At 47.2% G+C, this 26,443-nt stretch overlaps 2 protein-coding genes across 2 annotated transcripts in view; one reads left to right on the forward strand and one right to left on the reverse strand.

The window, feature by feature from the left end:
• The window catches only part of NRAP (nebulin related anchoring protein), a 76,853-nt gene extending 56,858 nt beyond the window's left edge, over positions 1-19,995 (forward strand). Inside the window, exons 19-42 of the mRNA XM_072129325.1 lie at positions 121-318; positions 1,812-1,916; positions 2,526-2,624; positions 2,870-2,974; positions 3,175-3,282; positions 3,939-4,250; positions 4,449-4,553; positions 4,647-4,745; positions 5,258-5,362; positions 7,435-7,542; positions 7,754-7,867; positions 8,049-8,246; positions 8,532-8,636; positions 10,362-10,460; positions 10,874-10,978; positions 12,538-12,645; positions 12,723-13,034; positions 16,097-16,201; positions 17,365-17,463; positions 18,389-18,493; positions 18,635-18,742; positions 18,907-19,218; positions 19,312-19,437; positions 19,629-19,995. Coding sequence (XP_071985426.1) covers positions 121-318; positions 1,812-1,916; positions 2,526-2,624; positions 2,870-2,974; positions 3,175-3,282; positions 3,939-4,250; positions 4,449-4,553; positions 4,647-4,745; positions 5,258-5,362; positions 7,435-7,542; positions 7,754-7,867; positions 8,049-8,246; positions 8,532-8,636; positions 10,362-10,460; positions 10,874-10,978; positions 12,538-12,645; positions 12,723-13,034; positions 16,097-16,201; positions 17,365-17,463; positions 18,389-18,493; positions 18,635-18,742; positions 18,907-19,218; positions 19,312-19,437; positions 19,629-19,724 — 3,336 coding nt within the window. The 3' untranslated portion in view covers positions 19,725-19,995. The remainder of the gene's footprint in view (positions 1-120; positions 319-1,811; positions 1,917-2,525; positions 2,625-2,869; positions 2,975-3,174; positions 3,283-3,938; positions 4,251-4,448; positions 4,554-4,646; positions 4,746-5,257; positions 5,363-7,434; positions 7,543-7,753; positions 7,868-8,048; positions 8,247-8,531; positions 8,637-10,361; positions 10,461-10,873; positions 10,979-12,537; positions 12,646-12,722; positions 13,035-16,096; positions 16,202-17,364; positions 17,464-18,388; positions 18,494-18,634; positions 18,743-18,906; positions 19,219-19,311; positions 19,438-19,628) is intronic.
• Positions 19,996-25,619: 5,624 nt separating this feature from the next.
• The window catches only part of HABP2 (hyaluronan binding protein 2), a 34,448-nt gene continuing 33,624 nt past the window's right edge, over positions 25,620-26,443 (reverse strand). Inside the window, exon 13 of the mRNA XM_072130570.1 lies at positions 25,620-25,979. Coding sequence (XP_071986671.1) covers positions 25,815-25,979 — 165 coding nt within the window. The 3' untranslated portion in view covers positions 25,620-25,814. The remainder of the gene's footprint in view (positions 25,980-26,443) is intronic.

Here is a 26,443-nt window from a genome sequence, read left to right on the forward strand (position 1 = left end):
AGAGGCAAATATGCTTGATAATGCAGGGATACGTCTCTATATCATCAACCATTTGCATGCCATTCAGGGGTCTGGGAAAGCTGGGTCACGTAGAGTTTAAACCGAATGCCTCTGTTCCAGGTGAACTACAAGAAAGGCTTTGAGGAGGCGAAGGCGCAGTTCCACCTGCCGATGGATATGGTGAACCTCACGCACGCCAAGCAGGCGCAGGCATTGGCCAGCGACCTCGACTACCGCCAGAAGCTGCACGACTACACGCTGCTGCCCGAGGACATGAAGGTGACATGGGCCAAGAAAGCCTACGACCTGCAGAGCGAGGTGAGGGGTCATTACAGGCAGTCCTCGGGTTACATACAAGATAGGGTCTGTAGGTTTGTTCTTAAGTTGAATTTGTATGTAAGTCGGAACTGTATATTTTATCATTGTGATCCCAGACAGAACTTTTTTGGTCTCTGTGACAATTGGATTTTAAAAATGTTGGGTTTTCATAAGAATCAATATTAACACTGAAGCTTCATTACAGACGCCTGTGATAACTGTTACAGCTGATCATTGTAGCCTAAAGTACAATAAATTACCAATATTCAGAGGTCCGTTTATAACTAGGGGTCGTCTGTAAGTCGAGTGTTCTTAAGTAGGGGACGGCCTGTATATTAATGTTCTGTGTCATTACCTACAAGAACTCTGCTAGCTGTCAGTGACTAGGAACATTCACAGGCTTTAATATCTACACAGACCTTATACATCAGCAGCGCAAATCTCTCCGGTCCTGATACATTGTAACAAACATCAGCCAGGAACAGAAGAGGATGTTTTTAGACTCAGTGCAGCAGCATATATCAGATTTATATGGCCATTTCCTATTATATCTGTTTTTTTAGAAAGTTGTAGTATTGGTGGTCACTTTGTTACAATGTATCAGTCTGTAGTACATTATTATAGGATCTGGACACTCTTATGTTTATGAAAAAGCTGGGTTACACGTGTTCATCTTCTGCATCCAGCTTTTCCAGACCCCTGAATGACAAAGATGGAACTGCTAATGCAATGTAAATGCATTGTATTAATATTGCGTTTTGTAAACTTAATGTTAACACCATGTAATTTGGGAAATCTCCTCTCAGCTGTTGTATATTGTTTAAAAATGAAATGTAAAAGTCACGAGTGAACACAACCTAATGGTGCATTCACATGTTCAGTTTTTCAGATGCAGGTTTTATACTATAATTATAATAAGGCAGCACGGTGGCTTAGTGGTTAGCATTACAGCCTTGCATTGCAGCCCTGGGGACCTGGTTTCAAGTCCCAGGGTCAACATCTGCAAAGAGTTTGTATGTTCTCTCCGTGTTTGCGTTGGTTTCCTCCGGGTCCTCCGGTTTCCTTCCACACTCCAAAACATACCGGTAGGTTGATTAGATTGTGAGCCCCATAGGGACAGGGACTAGTTTGGCAAGCTCTGTGCAGTGCTGCGTAATCTTGAACATGGTGTATGAACAGCTTCACTGGTTGGCACCCAGCTTTTCCAGGATCAGATATATAATGCCTTGAATGTTAACAGTTTGATGTGAATGATTTCAGGGTGCGGTAACGCATGACTCTAGCGTTGCATTTAGAAACAATTCTGGTTACTGATTGCATGTGTTTCCGTAGAAATGCATATGCAATCAGGCCGAGGCCTGCCTCTTGGGCGCTAGTGTTGCATTTCTTGCTAGGGCCACGTGTGACCGCAACGGCGACACCTCAGGGTTATGAGCGCAGCATGAGGAGTGATATGTAAGACAATAATCCCTTCTCCATCTTTTTCCTTGTAGCGTCAGTACAAGTCGGATCTGAACTGGATGAAGGGCGTCGGGTGGATGGCAGAAGGAAGTGTGAACGTAGAGCAAGCGAAGAAAGCCGGGGAGCTGGTGAGCGAGGTGAGACAACCACTGAATGACTGCAGAGACCTCTCTATACCAATGAGCTCTCACCCAGCTTTCCTAAAAGCCTGAGGGTGCGTTCCCAGGATGCACTTGGATTGTGGATTAAAACACATTACAAGTGCACTGGCTACAGTAAGCACAGAGCACAGCAGTGTGGGGACACGCCTCCAGTGCACTTGGAGAAGCTACAATCCTCGAATATAAATCCATATATCACAGTCCTGCTGCTACTAACAACAGATAAAAAGGTCTGATTACACATCTGTCCAGTGACAATACATAACACTGGCTACAGAACGCACAGAGCAAAGCAGTGTGAGGACAATACTCCGATGCACAAGGCTACAATCCTGGAATATAAATCCATATTTCCCATACCTGCAGGGACAATACATAGCACTGGCTGCAGTCTACATGGTAACACCTGCTGACAGGTGTGGTATAACTGTGTAGTATTTCAGCCCCTGCTCCCTCCTGACTGTATACACGGAGTTGGATTGGCAGTCAGGAGTTTGGGAAAGCTTGGTGAGCAGCTTGGTTGGATCTTGGATGTCACCCAAGTTTCCAGATAACAAAATGTAATACATTTTATAACTTTTCCAGAAAAAGTATCGTCAGAAGGCGGACACTCTGAAGTTCACCAGCGTGGCGGACAGCCCGCAGATCAGACACGCCAAGAGGAGCCAGGAGCTGCAGAGCGACGTGAGTGGCAGTAGGGGCGCTCCTTAGGACCCGGATGATTTATAGTGGGTTCCATTGGTTTCTGTTATGGAGACAATTATTTTCTGCAGAACTTCATTGCTCAGATATCGTGGCATCTCCTGCTTGTTCAGTGTATACATCACTCATTCATGTGCTTCCCCTTGTGTTCTGCATGCGCAGAGGGGGATGTTTTGAGAAATTTCAGGCTGTTCTATTTCCTAACATCTTATGATATTATGCTGCAGATTGCCTACAGGTCGGGCACGGAGGACCTGCTGCACCACTACACCATACACAACGATGACCCCATCTTCCTGCAAGCCAGGATCAACGCTGCCAACATCAGCCAGGTGAGACCCCTCTCCAGGCTCCAAGGATATTACAGGAGAGACCCCTCTACATGAGAGGCAGGGGGCTGCAGGTGCAGTTACTGAATGGTGACTGTATGGTGTCCCATATACTTATAATAGAACCGCCTCCCCCCCCCCCCCCCCCCCATTTACTGAGTGTTTGTTTCTCTATTTTGTTCTCTTCTTTTTCACTTTCCCAGAATTTATATAAGAGCAGCTGGGAGAAGCAGAAGGAGAAGGGATTTGAGCTGAGATTGGATTCGCTCTCCATCCTGACCGCCAAAGCCAAACGCGACCTCGCCAGTGACGTGAGTGTCCCTCATCCCCCGATGTTACGTTACCTGCAAATTACATAATCATGTGGGTTTTAGCATAAACATAATAAATGTACAGTTCTACTCCTTACTTGAAGCACTCTCTGCTCTCATGGCTCCTGTGGCCCGCAGTCTTCTCACTGATTCCATAGATGTCTCCTGGGGACTGCAGTCTTCTCACTGATTCCATAGATGTCTCCTGGGGACTGCAGTCTTCTCACTGATTCCATAGATGTCTCCTGGGGACTGCAGTCTTCTCCCTGATCCCAAACACCTCTCCTGGGGACCCACTGTCTTCTCCCTGATCCCATAGACCTCTCACTGTCTTCCCCCTGATCCCATATATGTCTCCTGGGACCACTGTCTTCTCCCTGATCCCATATATGTCTCCTGGGACCACTGTCTTCTCCCTGATCCCATAAACCTCTCCCTTGGGGACCTTCTGTCTTCTCCCTGATCCAATATATGTCTCCTGGGACCACTGTCTTCTCCCTGTTCCCATATATGTATTGTGGATATAATGCTCTCCAACAGGGGTGTAACTAGGAGAGGCTGCACCTCATAGAAGACTTTTGAAATTCCAGCAAACCCCATCTTTTCTGGGATGGGGGTTTCTCACAAGTCTCTTACAATCTCCTCCTCATCCTCAGATTAAGTATAAGGCCGGCTATGAGAAGACCAAGGGTCAGATGATTGGGGTCCACAGCGCAGAAGACGACTCCAAGATCTCCCACTCCCTCCAAATGAGCAAAATGCAGAGCGACCTGGAGTACAAGAAGGGCTCTGAGGACACACGGGGGCGCTATCACGTGTCCATGGACATGTTAGACATGGCGCACGCCACCATGGCACAGGCCTTGGCCACAGATCGCGGCTACAGGACCATCCTGCACCGCTACAGCGCCCTGCCCACCGACATGAAGCTTCAATGGGCAAAGAAAGCCTATGACCTGCAGAGTGATGTAAGAACAGACGGGGGCTGGGGGGGTCATTGGCCTTAGAGCGGTCCCCTAACTAATAAATAGTGGGAATTCTATACAGCAGGATGATGCCAAAACACTTATTAATTCTATACAATTGACGCCCTTGGACCATCCCTGAAGCAGCCTCCAGGTATCATAGGTCCCATGTCACTCACATCCAGTTTGTTCTTTATCCAGAACCAGTATAAGTCGGACCTGAAGTGGATGCGGGGGGTCGGCTGGATCACGGCAGGGTCACTGGATGTGCTGCAGGCGAAGAAGGCGGGCGAGCTGATCAGTGAGGTTAGTGCCAAGGATCCCGTGCCTTTAAGACTTCTCACAGCGCACGTTGTATCAATGCACGTTCTAATCACCGATTTCTCACCCAATTTCTAGAAGTCATACAGACAGCTGCCGTCTGCGCTCCAGTTCACTAGCGTCCAGGACTCTCCGGAGATGATCCAGGCCAAGATCAGCTACAACCAGGCCGTGGATGTAAGACGGAAACTACTGATAACACCATAACCATTCACCATATACCCTAGTCACATCCACAGCTGCATCATGATTTCCTGCAGTGCATTGTGGGATGACTAGTTAATGTATCAAGTATAATGGGGCAGATTTATCAAGCAGTCTGAAAGTCAGAATATTTCCAGTTGCCCATGGCAACCAATCACAGCTCAGCTTTCATTTCACCAGTGCTCATGAATATTTTAAAGGGGAGCTGTGATTGGTTGCCATGGGCAATTGGAAATATTCTGACTTTCAGACTGCTTGATAAATCTGCCCCAATGTGTTAAATCTGCATTGCTTGTATTTGGCAATCAGCTGGAGTAGAAGTGGAAATGATGCTTTTAAACATGACTCTATTAGTTTTGCTATAAAAATTCAGACTTCCCACAATGCACTGTTATTTGGAAAATTAGATATGGAATTGCAGTTTTAGTTATGACCGGAGTAAAAAAAGTAAAATTGTATCTGAATCTACACATCTGTTTCCACAGAGCAAGTATAAAGAGCAGGGGGAGAATATGAAGCACCGATACACGGCCACAGCGGAGCTGCCCGAACTAATCCAAGCCAAGCTCAACGCCCTGAACATCAGCGAGGTGGGTGCATACACAGGACATAGTGCACTATACAGGGAGGGGCAACATTTATCCAAATTATTGCAACAATTGGTGGAGGGAAGCAGGACTCCCAGGCTTTGTCTATGAGTGTGTGGAGGGAAACAGGACTCCCAGGCTTTGTCTATGAGTGGGTGGAGGGAAGCAGGACTCACAGGCTTTGTCTATGAGTGGGTGGAGGGAAACAGGACTCCCAGGCTTTCTATATGAGTGGGTGCAGGGAAACAGGACTCACAGGCTTTCTATATGAGTGGGTGGAGGGAAGCAGGACTCCCAGGCTTTCTATATGAGTGGGTGGAGGGAAGCAGGACTCCCAGGCTTTCTATATGAGTGGGTGGAGGGAAGCAGGACTCCCAGGCTTTCTATATGAGTGGGTGGAGGGAAACAGGACTCATAGGCTTTGTCTATGAGTGGGTGGAGGGAAGCAGGACTCACAGGCTTTGTCTTTGAGTGGGTGGAGGGAAGTAGGACTCACAGGATTTCTCTATGAATGGCTGGTGGGAAGCAGAATTCACAGGCTTTCTCTATAAGTGGGTGGCGGAAGGAGCTGGACTCATAGGCTTTCTCTGTGAGTGGGTGGAGGGAAGCAGGACTCACAGGTTTTATCTTTGAGTGGGTGGAGGGAAGCAGGACTCACAGGCTTTATCTTTGAGTGGGTGGAGGGAAGCAGGACTCACAGGCTTTATCTTTGAGTGGGTGGAGGGAAGCAGGACTCACAGGCTTTATCTTTGAGTGGGTGGAGGTAAGCAGGACTCACAGGATTTCTCTATGAATGGCTGGTGGGAAGCAGGACTCACAGGCTTTCTCTATAAGTGGGTGGTGGGAGGAGCAGGACTCATAGGCTTTTTCTATAAATGGATGGAGGGAAGCAGGACTCACAGGCTTTCTCTATTAGTGGGGGAAGCAGGACTCACAAGCTTTCTCTATGAATGGGTGGACAGAGCAGGACTCACAGGCTTTCTCTATGAGTGGGTGGACGGAGCAGGACCCACAGGCTTGCTTCATGAATGGCAGGGGAATCAGGACTCACAGGCTTTCTCTATGAGTGGGTGGACGGAGCAGGACCCACAGGCTTGCTCCATGAATGGCAGGGGAATCAGGACTCACAGTCAAATTCATGGCCTAACATTACCAGTTGATTTGTTGTGGAAACAATAGAACAAAATCCATGATGATAAACCAGGGGCACATACTCCTAGATCCAGGCACCGTGACTGTGGTAATCTTCTTAGGTTTGTCATGGGTGTTAAAGGAAACCTACCACCACGGATCTACCTATTAAGGTAGATGTGGTGGCAGGTTCCTCTCATGTAGACTCGTATAGCCCTTTTTAGGGCTAAGTTTTTGGTGGCCCATAACTTTTGTAAATTTTAATTTGCACAACATTCAAATTTTTTTAAGAGGTTACTGGGGCGTGGAGTAGCCGGAGCTGAGGCTAAACAGCGTGGCTACTCTACGCCCCAGTAACGTCTTGCGTTTCGCCTACCCTGACATCTTCAGTGCAACTCCTGGTAGCTGCGTGCACCCATCTGTATGCGCAGAACCCAGGCCGCCGGCTGCGTGGTGTCGGTTTTGAAGTCAGGGCTTCTGCGCATGTGCAGAACCCTGCTTCTCAGCGCTGAAGATGTCAGTGTAGGCAGAACACAAGAGGCTACTGGGGCGTGGTGTAGCCGCGCCGTGTAGCCTCAGCTCCATTTTCTTCATGCCCCAGTAGCCTCTTTAGAAAATTTTAATATTGTGAAAATTCTAATTTACAAAGGTTATGGGCTACCAAAAAATTTGCCCCAAAAGGGCTGTACTACTCTACATTAGAGGAACCTGCTACCTTAATAGGTAGATCCGTGGTGGTAGGTTTCCTTTAATACTGGCCTCTTGCACACAGCAAGCACAGGAAGTACAGACAGTTTCTGCTTCCTGCTCTGTGATCTGGCTGACAGTTTTGAGCCCCTCCTCTTCCTCACTGACACGACTACTACAGGAGAGGGAAAGGCACAGCTCCAGCAGGGTTTCTCTGCGGCAGTGGTTGGATGATTTATTTGCTCTGTTCCCCTCAGACTCGGTACAAGGAGTCCTGGAGTCGTCTGCGTGATGGTGGATATAAGTTGAAGCTGGACGCCATCCCTTTCCAGGCTGCAAAATCATCCGGAGAAATTATCAGTGATGTAAGTGATTTGTGTCTCATTATAGCTGAGGTGTCGGTATTCTGGAGCATTATAATAACGATGATAACAGTTCTGTAATAACCCAAATGTAGCAGTATAATAAATGCATATACTGGCCAGACTGTCCTCTTATTATATGATGAACCATTATGTAACCCTGTAACGTTATAATGACCTGGTTTCCTGTATCTTTCCACTTTTCCCCCGGCAGCACAAATATAAAGAGGAGTTTGAGAAATCCAAGGGGAAGACGATCGCTCTGCGGAGACTGGAGGACGACCTCAACCTGTCACACTCTGTGCACGCCTCCTCTCTGTCCAGTGAGGTAAGGGGGGCGCTCCCCTAATAACACCCCCTCCCATCATGTTATTAATGTATCCATGTATCATGCAGCAAGATTTCACTGTAGCTTCCACATGGAGACTCAACTTTCCCAGTGTAACAGAAAAACTTCAACACTGTAACAACCCTGCAGCTGTAACTGTAGAGACCTTCTGTACCCCCAGGTCCAGTACAAAAAAGGCTTTGAGGAGAGTAAGTCTCGATTCCGCCTGCCCCTGGACATGGTGACATTGGTCCACGCCCAAAAGGCACAGGCGCTGGCCAGCGAGCAGGACTACCGCCATCTGCTGCACCATTATACCGCGCTGTCTGATGACCTCAAAATACTGGCGGCAAAGAAGGCCTACGAGCTGCAAAGCGAGGTAATGCTGCAAATCCTGTGTGTAGGAAGACCTACAGCCTAGGACTGGCTGGTGTCACACGGGGCGATCAGGTGACCTCTCCCTCCTGATACATACCAGGATCACCCAATACAGGTGGTGCAACAATGTAACTCCAAAGCCACACCCCCACGACAGGAGAAAGGGCGGAGCTGCTGATACCACATAACACTTCTTGGGGAGGGGGGGATGAAACTTTGGACGAACACTTTGACCCCCAGGTCACGCCAAAACATATCCCCAATATCTGCTTTTTATTCCTTCCAGAACCGGTACCGATCAGATCTGAACTTTATGAGAGGCGTCGGGTGCATTGTCCCCGGATCGCTAGATATCGAGGAGCGTAAGAGAGCGACAAACCTGATTAGTGAGGTATGCACATATCTATTACTATCTGTTATCAGCCATTTCAGCCTGGGGAGAAGTGACTGTACAGGGGGGACACAATGGGGCAGATTTATCAAGCTGCCTGAAAGTCAGAATATTTCTAGTTGCCCATGGCAACCAATCACAGCTTCCCTTTAAAATATTCATGACCACTGGTAAGATGAAAGCTGAGCTGTGATTGGTTTCCATGGGAAACTAGAAATATTCTGACTTTCAGACAGCTTGATAAATCTGCCCCAATGTTTTACTCTCTGTTATCATCTATTTCAAACTGGGGAGAGGTGACTGTACAGGGGAGGGGTGTAATCTATTACTCTCTGTTATCAGCCATTTCATCCCATGGAGAGATGATTGTACAGAGGGGATACAATCTATTACTCTCTGTTATCAGCCATTTCATCCCGGGTAGAAGTTACTGTACAGAGAAGATACAATCTATTACTCTCTGTTATCAGCCATTTCATCTTGGGGAGAGGTGACTGTACACGGGGATACAATCTATTACTCTCTGTTATCAGCCATTTCATCCTGGGGAGAGGTGACTGTACAAGGGGATACAATCTATTACTCTCTGTTATCAGCCATTTCATCTTGGGGAGAGGTGACTGTACAGGGGGGGGGATACAATCTATTACACTCTGTTATCAGCCATTTCATCCTGGGGAGAGGAGACTGTACAGGGGGGATACAATCTATTACTCTCTGTTATCAGCCATTTCATCCTGGGGAGAGGTGACTGTACAGGGGGATGCAATCTATTACTCTCTGTTATCAGCCATTTCATCCTGGGGAGAGGGGATTGTACAGGGGGGATACAATCTATTACACTCTGTTATCAGCCATTTCATCCTGGGGAGAGGTGACTGTACAGGGAGATACAATCTATTACTCTCTGTTATCAGCCATTTCATCCTGGGGAGAGGTGACTGTACAGGGGGATGCAATCTATTACTCTCTGTTATCAGCCATTTCATCCTGGGGAGAGGGGATTGTACAGGGGGGATACAATCTATTACACTTTGTTATCAGCCATTTCAAACTGAGGAAAGGTGACTGTACAGGGGGGATACAATCTATTACTCTCTGTTATCAGCCATTTCATCCCGGGTAGAAGTGACTGTACAGGGAGGATACAATCTATTACTCTCTGTTATCAGCCATTTCATCCTGGAGAGAGGTGACTGTACAGAGGGGATACAATCTATTACTCTCTGTTATCAGCCATTTCATCCCGGGTAGAAGTGACTGTACAGGGAGGATACAATCTATTACTCTCTGTTATCAGCCATTTCATCCTGGAGAGAGGTGACTGTACAGAGGGGATACAATCTATTACTCTCTGTTATCAGCCATATCATCCTGGGGAGAGGAGACTGTACAGGGGATATAATCTATTACTCTCTGTTATCAGCCATTTCATCCTGGGGAGAGGTGACTGTACAGATGAGATAACATATATTACTCTCTGTTATCAGCCATTTTATCCTGGGGAGAGGTGACTGTACAGATGGGATACAAGCTATTACTCACTGTTATCAGCTATTTTATCCTGGGGAGAGGTGACTGTACAGATGGGATACAAGCTATTACTCACTGTTATCCGCTATTTTATCCTGGGGAGAGGAGATTGTACAGAGGGGATAACATATATTACTCTCTGTTATCAGACAGAGTATTTTGGGTTAATAACACATGTGATGTCTTCCTCAGAGGAAATACCGCCAGCTCCCGCAGCAGCTTAGATACACGGCTGTATCCGATTCCCTGGACATTCTGCATGCAAAGTTCAGCAATAAGATAACTAATGAGGTGAGTGACGCTGATTCTATCCAGAGAACCTGCAGCTGACACTAAGGGTGATGCCAAACGTGGCGTTTTAAACCCGTTTTTGGTCCGTTTTTAAGCAGTCCGTTAAAAAAACGCATGCGTCAAAAGTCCCATGCGTTTTTGAAAACCGTATCTGTTTTTTGACAGGTTTTACCAATTATCTTAATTAAAACTGGTCAAAAACTGATGCATTTTCAAAAAACACATGTGTTTTTTAACGGACTGCTTAAAAACGGACCAAAAGCGGGTTCAAAACGCCACGTGTGACATCACCCTAAAAGGGGCTCTCTGGAAAATCACTGGGAGGTGGTGACTATAGAGGCCTGCAATATGGTGGTGTCCAGTTATGATGTGGACACCACAGAAGTTACTTATTACTGCTATCTCATACACAGCGCCTGTACAAAGCAGCCAGCGAAGACATCCTCCACCATTACACCACCGTGCTGGACCTACCTGAGCATGTCCGCGCCAAGCTTAACGCCGCCAACATCAGTGATGTAAGTGTCCTACTGGTCTTGCATAGGTCTGCAGGACACATCTACTACGTGATCTGTACTCACAGAGATATCACTGTGTTATCTGTGGTGTTACATAGGACTGCAGGACACATCTACTACATGATCTGTACTAAGAGAGTTATCACTGTGTTATCTGTGGTGTTACATAGGACTGCAGGACACATCCACTACATGATCTGTACTCAGAGATATATCACTGTGTTATCTGTGGTGTTACATAGGACTGCAGGTGACATCTAGTACATGATCTGTACTCAGAGATATCACTGTGTTATCTGTGGTGTTACATAGGACTGCAGGACACATCTACTACATGATCTGTACTAAGAGATATCACTGTGTTATCTGTGGTGTTACATAGGACTGCAGGACACATCTACTACATGATCTGTACTCAGAGATATCACTGTGTTATCTGTGGTGTTACATGGGACTGCAGGACACATCTACTACATGATCTATACTCAGAGATATCACTGTGTTATCTGTGGTGTTACATAGGACTGCAGGACACATCCACTGCATGATCTGTACTCAGAGATATCACTGTGTTATCTGTGGTGTTACATAGGACTGCAGGTCATATCTGCTACATGATCTGTAGTCGGAGAGATATCACTGTGTTATCTGTGGTGTTACATAGGACTGCAGGACACATCTACTACAAGATCTGTACTCAGAGAGATATCACTGTGTTATCTGTGGTGTTACATAGGACTGCAGGATACATCTGCTACATGATCTGTACTCAGAGAGATATCACTGTGTTATCTATAGTGTTACATAGGACTGCAGGACACATCTACTACATGATCTGTACTCGGAGAGTTATCACTGTGTTATATGTGGTGTTACATAGGACTGCAGGACACGTCTACTACATGATCTGTACTCGGAGAGTTATCACTGTGTTATATGTGGTGTTACATAGGACTGCAGGACACGTCTACTACATGATCTGTACTCGGAGAGTTATCACTGTGTTATATGTGGTGTTACATAGGACTGCAGGACACATCTACTACATGATCTGTTCTCAGAGAGATATCACTGTGTTATCTGTGGTGTTACATAGGACTGCAGGTCATATCTGCTACATGATCTGTAGTCGGAGATATCACTGTGTTATCTGTAGTGTTACATAGGACTGCAGCACACATCTACTACATGATCTGTACTCAGAGAGATATCACTGTGTTATCTATAGTGTTACATAGGACTGCAGCACACATCTACTACATGATCTGTACTCAGAGAGATATCACAGTGTTCTCTGTGGTGTTACATAGGACTGCAGGACACGTCTACTACATGATCTGTACTCAGTTATCACTGTGTTATATGTGGTGTTACATAGGACTGCAGGACACATCTACTACATGATCTGTTCTCAGAGAGATATCACTGTGTTACCTGTGGTGTTACATAGGACTGCAGGACACATCTACTACATGATCTGTACTCAGAAGGGTATCACTGTGTTATCTGTGGTGTTACATAGGACTGCAGGTGACATCTTTGGTCCCCTCTCCCTGCAGGTGAAGTATAGGGAGTCCTGGCTGAATACTCGCGCTCTCGGTCACTCTCTGACGCTGGACGCTCTTCAGTTCCAGACTGCGCGGTCCTCGGGATGTATCGCCAGTGATGTGAGTGCTACATGACGCGCGGTACCTGTGATCATGTGACTGCGCCGTCTCACTCTCCGTTCTCCCATTACTTCCAGTATAAGTATAAACACGATTATGTTGCGGAGAGGGGGAAGCACATTGGGGCGCGCAGCATCCTAGACGACCCCAAGATCCTGCACTGTCTGCGCGTCGCCAAACTACAGAGCGAGCAGGAATATAAGAGAGACTCCCAGCAGCACCGCACCCAGTACCATCTGCCCAGCGACATGGTGGACCTGGTGCACGCCAAGCAGGCGCAAGCCTTAGCCAGCGGCCAGGACTACAGGGAACTGCTCCACCAGTACATCGCCGAACCCCAGGACATGAAGCTGCAGTGGGCAAAGCAAGCACATCTACTACAGAGCGAGGTAAGAGGGGACATGGGGGGGGGTGTAGGTGACACTGTTATGGGGGATGTGTAGGTGACACTGTTATGGGGGGGGTGTGTAGATGACACTGTTATGGGGGGGATGTGTAGGTGACACTGTTATGGGGGGATGTGTAGATGACACTGTTATGGGGGGGATGTGTAGGTGACACTGTTATGGGGGGATGTGTAGGTGACACTGTTATGGGGGGGATGTGTAGATGACACTGTTATGGGGGGGATGTGTAGATGACACTGTTATGGGGGGATGTGTAGGTGACACTGTTATGGGGGATGTGTAGATGACACTGTTATGGGGGGATGTGTAGATGACACTGTTATGGGGGGGATGTGTAGGTGACACTGTTATGGGGGGATGTGTAGGTGACACTGTTATGGGGGATGTGTAGATGACACTGTTATGGGGGGATGAGTAGATGACACTGTTATGGGGGGATGAGTAGATGACACTGTTATGGGGGGATGAGTAGATGACACTGTTATGGGGGGATGAGTAGATGACACTGTTATGGGGGGATGTGTAGGTGACACTGTTATGGAGGGATGTTTAGGTGACACTGTTATGGAGGGATGTTTAGGTGACACTGTTATGGGGGGATGTGTAGGTGACACTGTTATGGGGGAAGTGTAGGTGACACTGTTATGGGGGGATGAGTAGATGACACTGTTATGGGGGATGTGTAGGTGACGCTGTTATGGGGGGATGTGTAGGTGACACTGTTATGGGGGATGTGTAGGTGACACTGTTATGGGGGGATGAGTAGATGACACTGTTATGGGGGATGTGTAGGTGACGCTGTTATGGGGGGATGTGTAGGTGACACTGTTATGGGGGATGTGTAGGTGACACTGTTATGGGGGGATGAGTAGATGACACTGTTATGGGGGATGTGTAGATGACACTGTTATGGGGGATGTGTAGATGACACTGTTATGGGGGGATGTGTAGATGACACTGTTATGGGGGATGTGTAGATGACACTGTTATGGGGGGATGTGTAGGTGACACTGTTATGGAGGGATGTTTAGGTGACACTGTTATGGAGGGATGTGTAGGTGACACTGTTATGGGGGGATGTGTAGGTGACACTGTTATGGGGGGATGTGTAGGTGACACTGTTATGGGGGGATGTGTAGGTGACATTGTTATGGGGGGATGTGTAGGTGACACTGTTATGGGGGGATGTGTAGGTGACACTGTTATGGGGGATGTGTAGGTGACACTGTTATGGGGGGATGTGTAGGTGACACTGTTATGGGGGGATGTGTAGGTGACACTGTTATGGGGGGATGTGTAGGTGACACTGTTATTGGGGGGATGTGTAGGTGACACTGTTATGGGGGGATGTGTAGGTGACACTGTTATGGGGGGATGTGTAGGTGACACTGTTATGGGGGGATGTGTAGGTGACACTGTTATGGGGGATGTCTAGATGACACTGTTATGGGGGATGTGTGGATGACACTGTTATGGGGGGATGTGTGGATGACACTGTTATGGGGGATGTGTAGGTGACACTGTTATGGGGGATGTGTAGGTGACATTGTTATGGGGGGGTGTAGGTGACACTGTTATGGGGGAATGTGTAGGTGACACTGTTATGGGGGGATGTGTAGGTGACACTGTTATGGGGGGATGTGTAGGTGACGCTGTTGTGGGGGGATGTGTAGGTGACACTGTTATGGGGGGATGTGTAGATGACACTGTTATGGGGGGATGTGTAGGTGACACTGTTATGGGGGATGTGTAGATGACACTTATGGGGGATGTGTAGATGACACTGTTATGGGGGATGTGTAGGTGACACTGTTATGGGGGGGATGTGTAGGTGACACTGTTATTGGGGGGATGTGTAGGTGACACTGTTATGGGGGATGTGTAGGTGACACTGTTATGGGGGATGTGTAGGTGACACTTATGGGGGATGTGTAGGTGACGCTGTTGTGGGGGGATGTGAAGGTGACATTGTTATGGGGGGATGTGTAGGTGACACTGTTATGGGGGAGAATCTGCTTCTCGGGGTCCTGCCCGGTCTGTAATACTGATCTCCCTGCTGCGTGTTGTTATTCTGCTGTCGTTGCAGTTACGTTTATTAGCAGGAATTGGTGGATGTGACTGCTCCGTCCTGTCACGTTCCGTCTCGCTCTCGGCTCGGGGGGGTGATTAGCATTTCCCATTATTAATTAAGGTCTCTGAAAATAATACAACACAGGGAATATGTGATGGCGGGGGGCTCCATCCACTCGGGGTCTGCGTCTTGTATCAGACACGATCCATTATTTACTGACTCGCTGTGTGAACAAATGCATAGCGCTCCTCCTGACGCCTCGACGTGCGCGGAGGATGAAGGCGACGATGCTTAATAATTAACACTGATCAAAGCCGCCCGTAAATCCTCTAATCATCTTGGATCGAGGAGATTTCTCCCGAAAATGGATATCACACGCTTCAAATCTTCATGAAATTTGCAGAGCGCCACGACAACTTCATGTTTATCCTTCATCATAGGATTTAGGGGACAGAGGCGATAATATAATATGGCTGCCAGAATGACCCAGCTTTCCCAGAGTTCTGAGCGGCAAATGTTGTGCTACCATGTGATGTCTGTATACATGGGATATAAAGGGGTCTTCCATATACAACCAGCACATTGCATCTCCTACACACAGTTACATATATTCCAATGGTGTTCATCAAGATAAGAATGCAAACCATGGATGGACAATAATAAGAGATATACAAGGACATTATAGAGAGGAAACGGCAGCGCCATGAATCCGGGGAGTCACCAGGGACCTCCTCCTCCTATGTCAATAATTAACAAGAATTTTCTCTGCTTTCATTACACATTATCAGAGTTAAATACATCTGTCTGCTGCTAATAATCATATAATGAATATTAATCCCCCCAGTGACTGCGCCGCTACCACTGCTCTATCATTTAATGGCTGCCTCCCTATTACTAGGAAGACAATTCTATCTGATCCATCTCCTCTGGGGGAACCCAAATCATAATCATCTGCCTCTTCCTCCCCCCACAGTCACGTTACAAATCAGACCTAAACTTCCTGAGAGGAGTAGGATGGGAAGCAGCGGGATCCCCCCATATAGAAAGTGTGAAGAAAGCCGGGGAGCTGATCAGTGAGGTATGTGAAATACTACAAGAATATAACTGCTATAATACTGCCCCCTATGTACAAGAATACAACTACTATAATACTGCCCCCCTATGTACAGGAATATAACTACTATAATACTGCCCCCCATGTACATGAATATAACTACTATAATACTGCCCCCTATGTACAAGAATATAACTGCTATAATACTGCCCCCCATGTACATGAATATAACTACTATAATACTGCCCCCTATGTACAAGAATATATTTACTATAATACTGCCCCCTATGTACAAGAATACAACTACTATAATACTGCCTCCTATGTACAAGAATATAACTATTATAATACTGCTCCCTATGTACAAGAATATAACTACTATAATACTGCCCCCTATGTACAGGAATATAACTACTGTAATACTGCCCCCTATGTACAAGAATATAACTACTATAATACTGCCCCCTATGTACAGGAATATAACTACTATAATACTGCCCCCTATGTACAAGAATATAACTACTATAATACTGCCCCCTATGTACAGGAATATAACTACTATAGTACTGCCCCCTATGTACAAGAATATAACTACTATAATACTGCCCTCTATGTACAAGAATACAACTACTATAATACTGCCCCCTATGTACAAGAATATAACTACTATAATACTGCCCCCTATGTACAAGAATATAACTACTATAATACTGCCCCCTATGTACAAGAATATAACTACTATAATACTGCTCCTTATGTACAAGAATATAACTCCTATAATACTGCTCCCTATGTACAGGAATATAACTGCTATAATACTGCCCCCTATGTACAAGAATACAACTACTATAATACTGCCCCCTATGTACAAGAATATAACTCCTATAATACTGCTCCCTATGTACAGGAATATAACTGCTATAATACTGCCCCCTATGTACAAGAATATAACTACTATAATACTGCCCCCTATGTACAAGAATATAACTACTATAATACTGCCCCCTATGTACAAGAATACAACTACTATAATACTGCCCCCTATGTACAAGAATATAACTACTATAATACTGCCCCCTATGTACAAGAATATAACTACTATAATACTGCCCCCTATGTACAAGAATATAACTACTATGATACTGCCCCTATGTACAAAAACATAATGTTGAATTTCCTTCCCACAGACCAAATATCGTCAGAACCCTGGCTCCTTGTCCTTTACCGCAGTTACAGACTCTCCCAGCTTGCTGCATGCCAAGAACAGCTATCAGCAGTGCAGTGAGGTGAGATTTCTAATAAATATCATATAGGATAAGTAATGTCATGTATGTACACAGTGACTGCACCAGCAGCAGAATAGTGAGTGCAGGTCTGGGGTATAATACAGGATGTTACTCAGGACCAGTACCGGATAAGTAATGTCATGTATGTACACAGTGACTGCACCAGCAGAATAGTGAGTGCAGCTCTGGAGTATAATACTCAGGATGTAACTCAGGATCAGTACAGGATAAGTAATGTCATGTATGTACACAGTGACTGCACCAGCAGCAGAATAGTGAGTGCAGCTCTGGGGTATAATACAGGATGTAACTCAGGATCAGTACAGGATAAGTAATGTCATGTATGTACACAGTGACTGCAGCAGCAGAATAGTGAGTGCAGCTCTGGAGTATAATACAGGATGTAACTCAGGATCAGTACAGGATAAGTAATGTCATGTATGTACACAGTGACTGCACCAGCAGCAGAATAGTGAGTGCAGCTCTGGTGTATAATACAGGATGTAACTCAGGATCAGTACAGGATAAGTAATGTCATGTATGTACACAGTGACTGCACCAGCAGCAGAATAGTAAGTGCAGCTCTGGAGTATAATACAGGATGTAACTCGGGATCAGTACAGGATAAGTAATGTCATGTATGCACACAGTGACTGCACCAGCAGCAGAATAGTAAGTGCAGCTCTGGAGTATAATACAGGATATAACTCAGGATCAGTACAGGATAAGTAATGTCATGTATGTACAGTGACTGCACCAGCAGCAGAATAGTAAGTGCAGCTCTGGAGTATAATACAGGATGTAACTCAGGATCAGTACAGGATAAGTAATGTCATGTATGTACACAGTGACTGCACCAGCAGCAGAATAGTGAGTGCAGCTCTGGGGTATAATACAGGATTTTACTTCTTATTTGTGTTTGCAGAGACTGTATAAATCGGGGGATCAGGAGTCGATGCACAGATACACTTTACCGCCAGATCATCCAGATTTCATCCGTGCTCGAGTTAATGCGTCTCTCATTAGTGATGTAAGTGATGGATTCCGGGAAGGATCGTGTTTTGTGTTCCCCTGATGCTCAGGTCTTCACCCTCCTCGTGCTCTGTGCTTTATACTGCAGCTCCGCTCACACTGCAGACAATTACTTACATGTATGTTTTGCTTTGTGTAGAAAGCGTACCGGACCCTGTGGGAGCAGTCCCGCGCGGCGGGGTATGACCTGCGCCTGGACGCCATTCCTTTCCAGACCGCCAAAGCGTCCAGAGAGATCGCCAGTGATGTAAGATACAGGACACTCCTCCCCATCCTGTTATCCCTTCTCCCAAATAGTGGAAAGCCTCTCTGCTTGTTGTCATTGCTCATTTCTTACCTCTACCACTGGGGGGCGACACCACCGCTCCGGGGTGATAACTTTATAAATCTTCAGATCTCTTCTCCCTGCAGTTCCGCTATAAGGAATCCTTTGTGAGGGACCGGGGACACCAGATCGGCTTCCGCAGCGTCAGCGATGACCCCAAAACTCAACACGTGATGAGGGTCAGCAAACTCCAGAGCGATCGGGTATACAAGAGGGATTCTGAAGAGAGCAGGTCCAAGGTCCGGACTCATCTGAACCAACCAGGATTTATCCAAGCCAAGAAGAGCCAGGAGCAGGCCAGCGACATCCACTACCGGCAGCACCTGCACCGTTACACCTGCCACCCCGAGCAGCTGGCGCTGAAACACGCCAAGCAGGCGCACGGGCTGCAGAGCGATGTGAGTGCCAGCACCACTCAGGAGCCTGGGAAAGCTGGGTGACCAGAGCTGTAATACTAGGTCCAATACTTATTATATATATTCTGCTTTTAGGTTAAATACAAATCTGATCTAAACTGGATGAAAGGTGTGGGGTGGACGCCCCCCGGATACTACAAGGTGGAACTGGCCCGACGGGCGGCAGAGCAGAGGAACGCAGAGGATGGGGACTATGCAGAGGCAAGTATCACCCAGACTGCAGAACGATTGTGGGTACATGGCAGGGACATGCTGACCCTTGTGGGCAGGAGAGGGGCACACTGACCACTTGGGGGTGGGGTGGGGGAGGTAGGTACACGCTTATATTAGTGGGGGCAGGACGGATATTTTGCGTGCACCCCTATAACTCCCTTCATTTTGACGTCTTGCAGAGTGAAGCAGATGCAGTATCTTTTGGTGACGTAAACCGCGACGCTTCGGAGATCCTTCAGGTGAAACGGAGAAAAACTTTCCCTATGCAGAAATAAGGGGGTGGGGGATGAAGATTTCAGGGACTCCCTGGATGCACTATGAAGATGTCATTATTATTTATTGGCCTTTGTCGCTGTGCCGCTCCTCACCTCTAGAGGGCAGCGTCCTGTTACCCATCACATTTGTGCCTTAATGTGTTTGCTAAGAAGCTGCAATGTGCCCCAGACACTGCGGAGGGCGCTGCAGCGTATTGCTGTGTAGAACTCTAGGACTGGCGGGATCAGTTTTCATACAATTAATATAATTATGATGAATATTTGTAGAATTTTGATTTGTTTGTACTAAATAAATTTGATTATTGCAGCAAATGTGTCGGACTCAAGGACCCCCATGCTATACATCAGAATTGTGTCAGTTTCTGGGACCCCCAATTCTATGTATCAGGATTTTGTCAGTCTCTAGGACCCCATTGCTATACATCAGGATTGTGTCCCTTTCTAGGACCCCCATGCTATACATCAGGATTGTGTCCCTTTCTAGGACCCCCATGCTATACATCAGGATTGTGTCCCTTTCTAGGACCCCCATGCTATACATCAGGATTGTGTCGCTCTCTAGAACCCCCCATGCTATACATCAGGATTGTGTCCCTTTCTAGAACTCCCATGCTATACATCAGGATTGTGTCCCTTTCTAGGACCCCCATGCTATACATCAGGATTGTGTCCCTTTCTACGACCCCCATGCTATACATCAGGATTGTGTCCCTTTCTACGACCCCCATGCTATACATCAGGATTGTGTCCCTTTCTAGGACCCCCATGCTATACATCAGGATTGTGTCCCTTTCTAGGACCCCCATGCTATACATCAGGATTGTGTCCCTTTCTAGGACCCCCATGCTATACATCAGGATTGTGTCCCTTTCTAGGACCCCCATGCTATACATCAGGATTGTGTCCCTTTCTAGGACCCCCATGCTATACATCAGGATTGTGTCCCTTTCTAGGACCCCCATGCTATACATCAGGATTGTGTCCCTTTCTAGGACCCCCATGCTATACATCAGGATTGTGTCCCTTTCTAGGACCCCCATGCTATACATCAGGATTGTGTCCCTTTCTAGGACCCCCATGCTATACATCAGGATTGTGTCCCTTTCTAGGACCCCCATGCTATACATCAGGATTGTGTCCCTTTCTAGGACCCCCATGATATACATCAGGATTGTGTCCCTTTCTAGGACCCCCATGCTACACATCAGGATTGTGTCCCTTTCTAGGACCCCCATGCTACACATCAGGATTGTGTCCCTTTCTAGGACCCCCATGCTATACATCAGGATTGTGTCGCACTCTAGGACCCCCCATGCTATACATCAGGATTGTGTCCCTTTCTAGGACCCCCATGATATACATCAGGATTGTGTCCCTTTCTAGGACCCCCGTGCTATACATCAGGATTGTGTCCCTTTCTAGGACCCCCATGCTATACATCAGGATTGTGTCCCTTTCTAGGACCCCCATGCTATACATCAGGATTGTGTCGCACTCTAGGACCCCCCATGCTATACATCAGGATTGTGTCGCACTCTAGGACCCCCATGCTATACATCAGGATTGTGTCCCTTTCTAGGACCCCCATGCTATACATCAGGATTGTGTCCCTTTCTAGGACCCCCCATGCTATACATCAGGATTGTGTCGCACTCTAGGACCCCCCATGCTATACATCAGGATTGTGTCCCTTTCTAGGACCCCCATGCTATACATCAGGATTGTGTCCCTTTCTAGGACCCCCATGCTATACATCAGGATTGTGTCGCACTCTAGGACCCCCCATGTTATACATCAGGATTGTGTCCCTTTCTAGGACCCCCATGCTATACATCAGGATTGTGTCCCTTTCTAGGACCCCCATGCTATACATCAGGATTGTGTCCCTTTCTAGGACCCCAATGCTATACATCAGGATTGTGTCCCTTTCTAGGACCCCCATGCTATACATCAGGATTGTGTCCCTTTCTAGGACCCCAATGCTATACATCAGGATTGTGTCCCTTTCTAGGACCCCCATGCTATACATCAGGATTGTGTCCCTTTCTAGGACCCCCATGCTATACATCAGGATTGTGTCGCACTCTAGGACCCCCCATGCTATACATCAGGATTGTGTCGCACTCTAGGACCCCCATGCTATACATCAGGATTGTGTCCCTTTCTAGAACTCCCATGCTATACATCAGGATTGTGTCCCTTTCTAGGACCCCCATGCTATACATCAGGATTGTGTCGCACTCTAGGACCCCCCATGCTATACATCAGGATTGTGTCCCTTTCTAGGACCCCCATGCTATACATCAGGATTGTGTCCCTTTCCAGGACCCCAATGCTATACATCAGGATTGTGTCCCTTTCTAGGACCCCCATGCTATACATCAGGATTGTGTCGCACTCTAGGACCCCCCATGCTATACATCAGGATTGTGTCCCTTTCTAGGACCCCCATGCTATACATCAGGATTGTGTCCCTTTCTAGGACCCCCATGCTATACATCAGGATTGTACCCTTTCTAGGACCCCAATGCTATACATCAGGATTGTACCCTTTCTAGGACCCCCATGCTATACATCAGGATTGTGTCCCTTTCTAGAACTCCCATGCTATACATCAGGATTGTGTCCCTTTCTAGGACCCCCATGCTATACATCAGGATTGTGTCGCACTCTAGGACCCCCCATGCTATACATCAGGATCGTGTCGCACTCTAGGACCCCCATGCTATACATCAGGATTGTGTCCCTTTCTAGAACTCCCATGCTATTCATCAGGATTGTGTCCCTTTCTAGGACCCCCATGCTATACATCAGGATTGTGTCGCACTCTAGGACCCCCCATGCTATACATCAGGATTGTGTCCCTTTCTAGGACCCCCATGCTATACATCAGGATTGTGTCCCTTTCCAGGACCCCAATGCTATACATCAGGATTGTGTCCCTTTCTAGGACCCCCATGCTATACATCAGGATTGTTTCCCTTTCTAGGACCCCCATGCTATACATCAGGATTGTGTCGCACTCTAGGACCCCCCATGCTATACATCAGGATTGTGTCGCACTCTAGGACCCCCATGCTATACATCAGGATTGTGTCGCACTCTAGGACCCCCCATGCTATACATCAGGATTGTGTCGCACTCTAGGACCCCCATGCTATACATCAGGATTGTGTCCCTTTCTAGAACTCCCATGCTATACATCAGGATTGTGTCCCTTTCTAGGACCCCCATGCTATACATCAGGATTGTGTCGCACTCTAGGACCCCCCATGCTATACATCAGGATTGTGTCGCACTCTAGGACCCCCATGCTATACATCAGGATTGTGTCCCTTTCTAGAACTCCCATGCTATACATCAGGATTGTGTCCCTTTCTAGGACCCCCATGCTATACATCAGGATTGTGTCGCACTCTAGGACCCCCCATGCTATACATCAGGATTGTGTCCCTTTCTAGGACCCCCATGCTATACATCAGGATTGTGTCCCTTTCTAGGACCCCCATGCTATACATCAGGATTGTGTCCCTTTCTAGAACTCCCATGCTATACATCAGGATTGTGTCCCTTTCTAGGACCCCCATGCTATACATCAGGATTGTGTCGCTCTCTAGAACCCCCCATGCTATACATCAGGATTGTGTCACTTTCTAGAACTCCCATGCTATACATCAGGATTGTGTCCCTTTCTAGAACTCCCATGCTATACATCAGGATTGTGTCCCTTTCTAGGACCCCCATGCTATACATCAGGATTGTGTCCCTTTCTAGGACCCCCATGCTATACATCAGGATTGTGTCGCTCTCTAGAACCCCCCATGCTATACATCAGGATTGTGTCCCTTTCTAGGACCCCCATGCTATACATCAGGATTGTGTCCCTTTCTAGAACTCCCATGCTATACATCAGGATTGTGTCCCTTTCTAGGACCCCCATGCTATACATCAGGATTGTGTCCCTTTCTAGGACCCCCATGCTATACATCAGGATTGTGTCGCTCTCTAGAACCCCCCATGCTATACATCAGGATTGTGTCCCTTTCTAGGACCCCCATGCTATACATCAGGATTGTGTCCCTTTCTAGGACCCCCATGCTATACATCAGGATTGTGTCCCTTTCTAGGACCCCCATGCTATACATCAGGATTGTGTCCCTTTCTAGGACCTTCATGCTATACATCAGGATTGTGTCGCTCTCTAGAACCCCCCATGCTATACATCAGGATTGTGTCCCTTTCTAGGACCCCCATGCTATACATCAGGATTGTTTCGCACTCTAGGACCCCCCATGCTATACATCAGGATTGTGTCCCTTTCTAGAACTCCCATGCTATACATCAGGATTGTGTCCCTTTCTAGGACCCCCATGCTATACATCAGGATTGTGTCCCTTTCTAGGACCCCCATGCTATACATCAGGATTGTGTCGCTCTCTAGAACCCCCCATGCTATACATCAGGATTGTGTCCCTTTCTAGGACCCCCATGCTATACATCAGGATTGTGTCCCTTTCTAGGACCCCCATGCTATACATCAGGATTGTGTCGCACTCTAGGACCCCCCATGCTATACATCAGGATTGTGTCGCACTCTAGGACCCCCCATGCTATACATCAGGATTGTGTCCCTTTCTAGGACCCCCATGCTATACATTAGGATTGTGTCGCACTCTAGGACCCCCATGCTATACATTAGGATTGTGTCCCTTTCTAGGACCCCCATGCTATACATCAGGATTGTGTCCCTTTCTAGGACCCCCATGCTATACATCAGGATTGTGTCCCTTTCTAGGACCCCCATGCTATACATCAGGATTGTGTCCCTTTCTAGGACCCCCATGCTATACATCAGGATTGTGTCCCTTTCTAGGACCTTCATGCTATACATCAGGATTGTGTCGCTCTCTAGAACCCCCCATGCTATACATCAGGATTGTGTCCCTTTCTAGGACCCCCATGCTATACATCAGGATTGTGTCCCTTTCTAGGACCCCCATGCTATACATCAGGATTGTTTCGCACTCTAGGACCCCCCATGCTATACATCAGGATTGTGTCCCTTTCTAGAACTCCCATGCTATACATCAGGATTGTGTCCCTTTCTAGGACCCCCATGCTATACATCAGGATTGTGTCCCTTTCTAGGACCCCCATGCTATACATCAGGATTGTGTCGCTCTCTAGAACCCCCCATGCTATACATCAGGATTGTGTCCCTTTCTAGGACCCCCATGCTATACATCAGGATTGTGTCCCTTTCTAGGACCCCCATGCTATACATCAGGATTGTGTCCCTTTCTAGGACCCCCATGCTATACATCAGGATTGTGTCCCTTTCTAGGACCTTCATGCTATACATCAGGATTGTGTCGCTCTCTAGAACCCCCCATGCTATACATCAGGATTGTGTCCCTTTCTAGGACCCCCATGCTATACATCAGGATTGTGTCCCTTTCTAGGACCCCCATGCTATACATCAGGATTGTGTCGCACTCTAGGACCCCCCATGCTATACATCAGGATTGTGTCGCACTCTAGGACCCCCCATGCTATACATCAGGATTGTGTCCCTTTCTAGGACCCCCATGCTATACATTAGGATTGTGTCGCACTCTAGGACCCCCATGCTATACATTAGGATTGTGTCCCTTTCTAGGACCCCCATGCTATACATCAGGATTGTGTCCCTTTCTAGGACCCCCATGCTATACATCAGGATTGTGTCCCTTTCTAGGACCCCCATGCTATACATCAGGATTGTGTCCCTTTCTAGGACCCCCATGCTATACATCAGGATTGTACCCTTTCTAGGACCCCCAATGCTATACATCAGTAGGGTCTTCCTCTGTTTTCGCAAGGATGGGGGGGGGGGGGTCAATAATATCCATATGCCTGTGAGATATAAGGAGGAAGACGTGAGAAGTAACAGAGTATATTGTGGAAATGTTACAATGTTGTGTGAGGACCCGCTAAGACCAGCATCGGGGGGCACGGACCTCCCTCATGACCGGACCCTGCTGCTGTGTACATCCGACCTTGTCCCATCATCCTTGATCCGCGGAGTCGGTGACTCCCAGGATTCTTCCCCTAGACATTGGACTTCATGTTCTGCTCGATCCATGGTAGAAACCTATAGACGTGAGTGTAGACCCCCGGCTTGTCCTTGACTGCGCACTTCTCCCCCCAGCTGACCACACCGGCCACTTGTGTCTGACCATCAGGATTACAGGCGAGAGGACCTCCGGAGTCACCCTGCAGGAGCAAGGAGATGATCAGCCCAGTGGTATCATACAGACATACTATCAGTGTCTTGTTCCGTCCTACAATACACGGACCACCCAGTAATACAAAAGATGCGTTGTAATGCTGCCCTTTACCTCTTGGGGCGCTGCAGGAACAACAAACACTTCCTGTCAGGTCTCCCCAGGACCATAAGAACAGGCACAAGGGGGAGACCAATTATTACAGGAGGCTTAAAGGGATTGTACTGTTTTCTACTGTGTTTGATCAGTGGGGTCTGACCACGTGTCCAGAAAATGAATAGAGCGGGACTGCAGGATATACAGCAAGTGGATCGCTCCCTAGGTACTGGTTCCTCTGACAGTCCCACATCCAGGACCAGCGCTCCATTTATATGGGAGACATAGGATCTCAGGGCATAGGACCGTGGACTGGTAATAAATACATAAGTATGGACCATCCCTTTAAGGTTCGTA

The sequence above is a fragment of the Engystomops pustulosus genome, chromosome 11 (assembly GCF_040894005.1).
Source record: "Engystomops pustulosus chromosome 11, aEngPut4.maternal, whole genome shotgun sequence".
Lineage (NCBI taxonomy): Eukaryota > Metazoa > Chordata > Amphibia > Anura > Leptodactylidae > Engystomops > Engystomops pustulosus.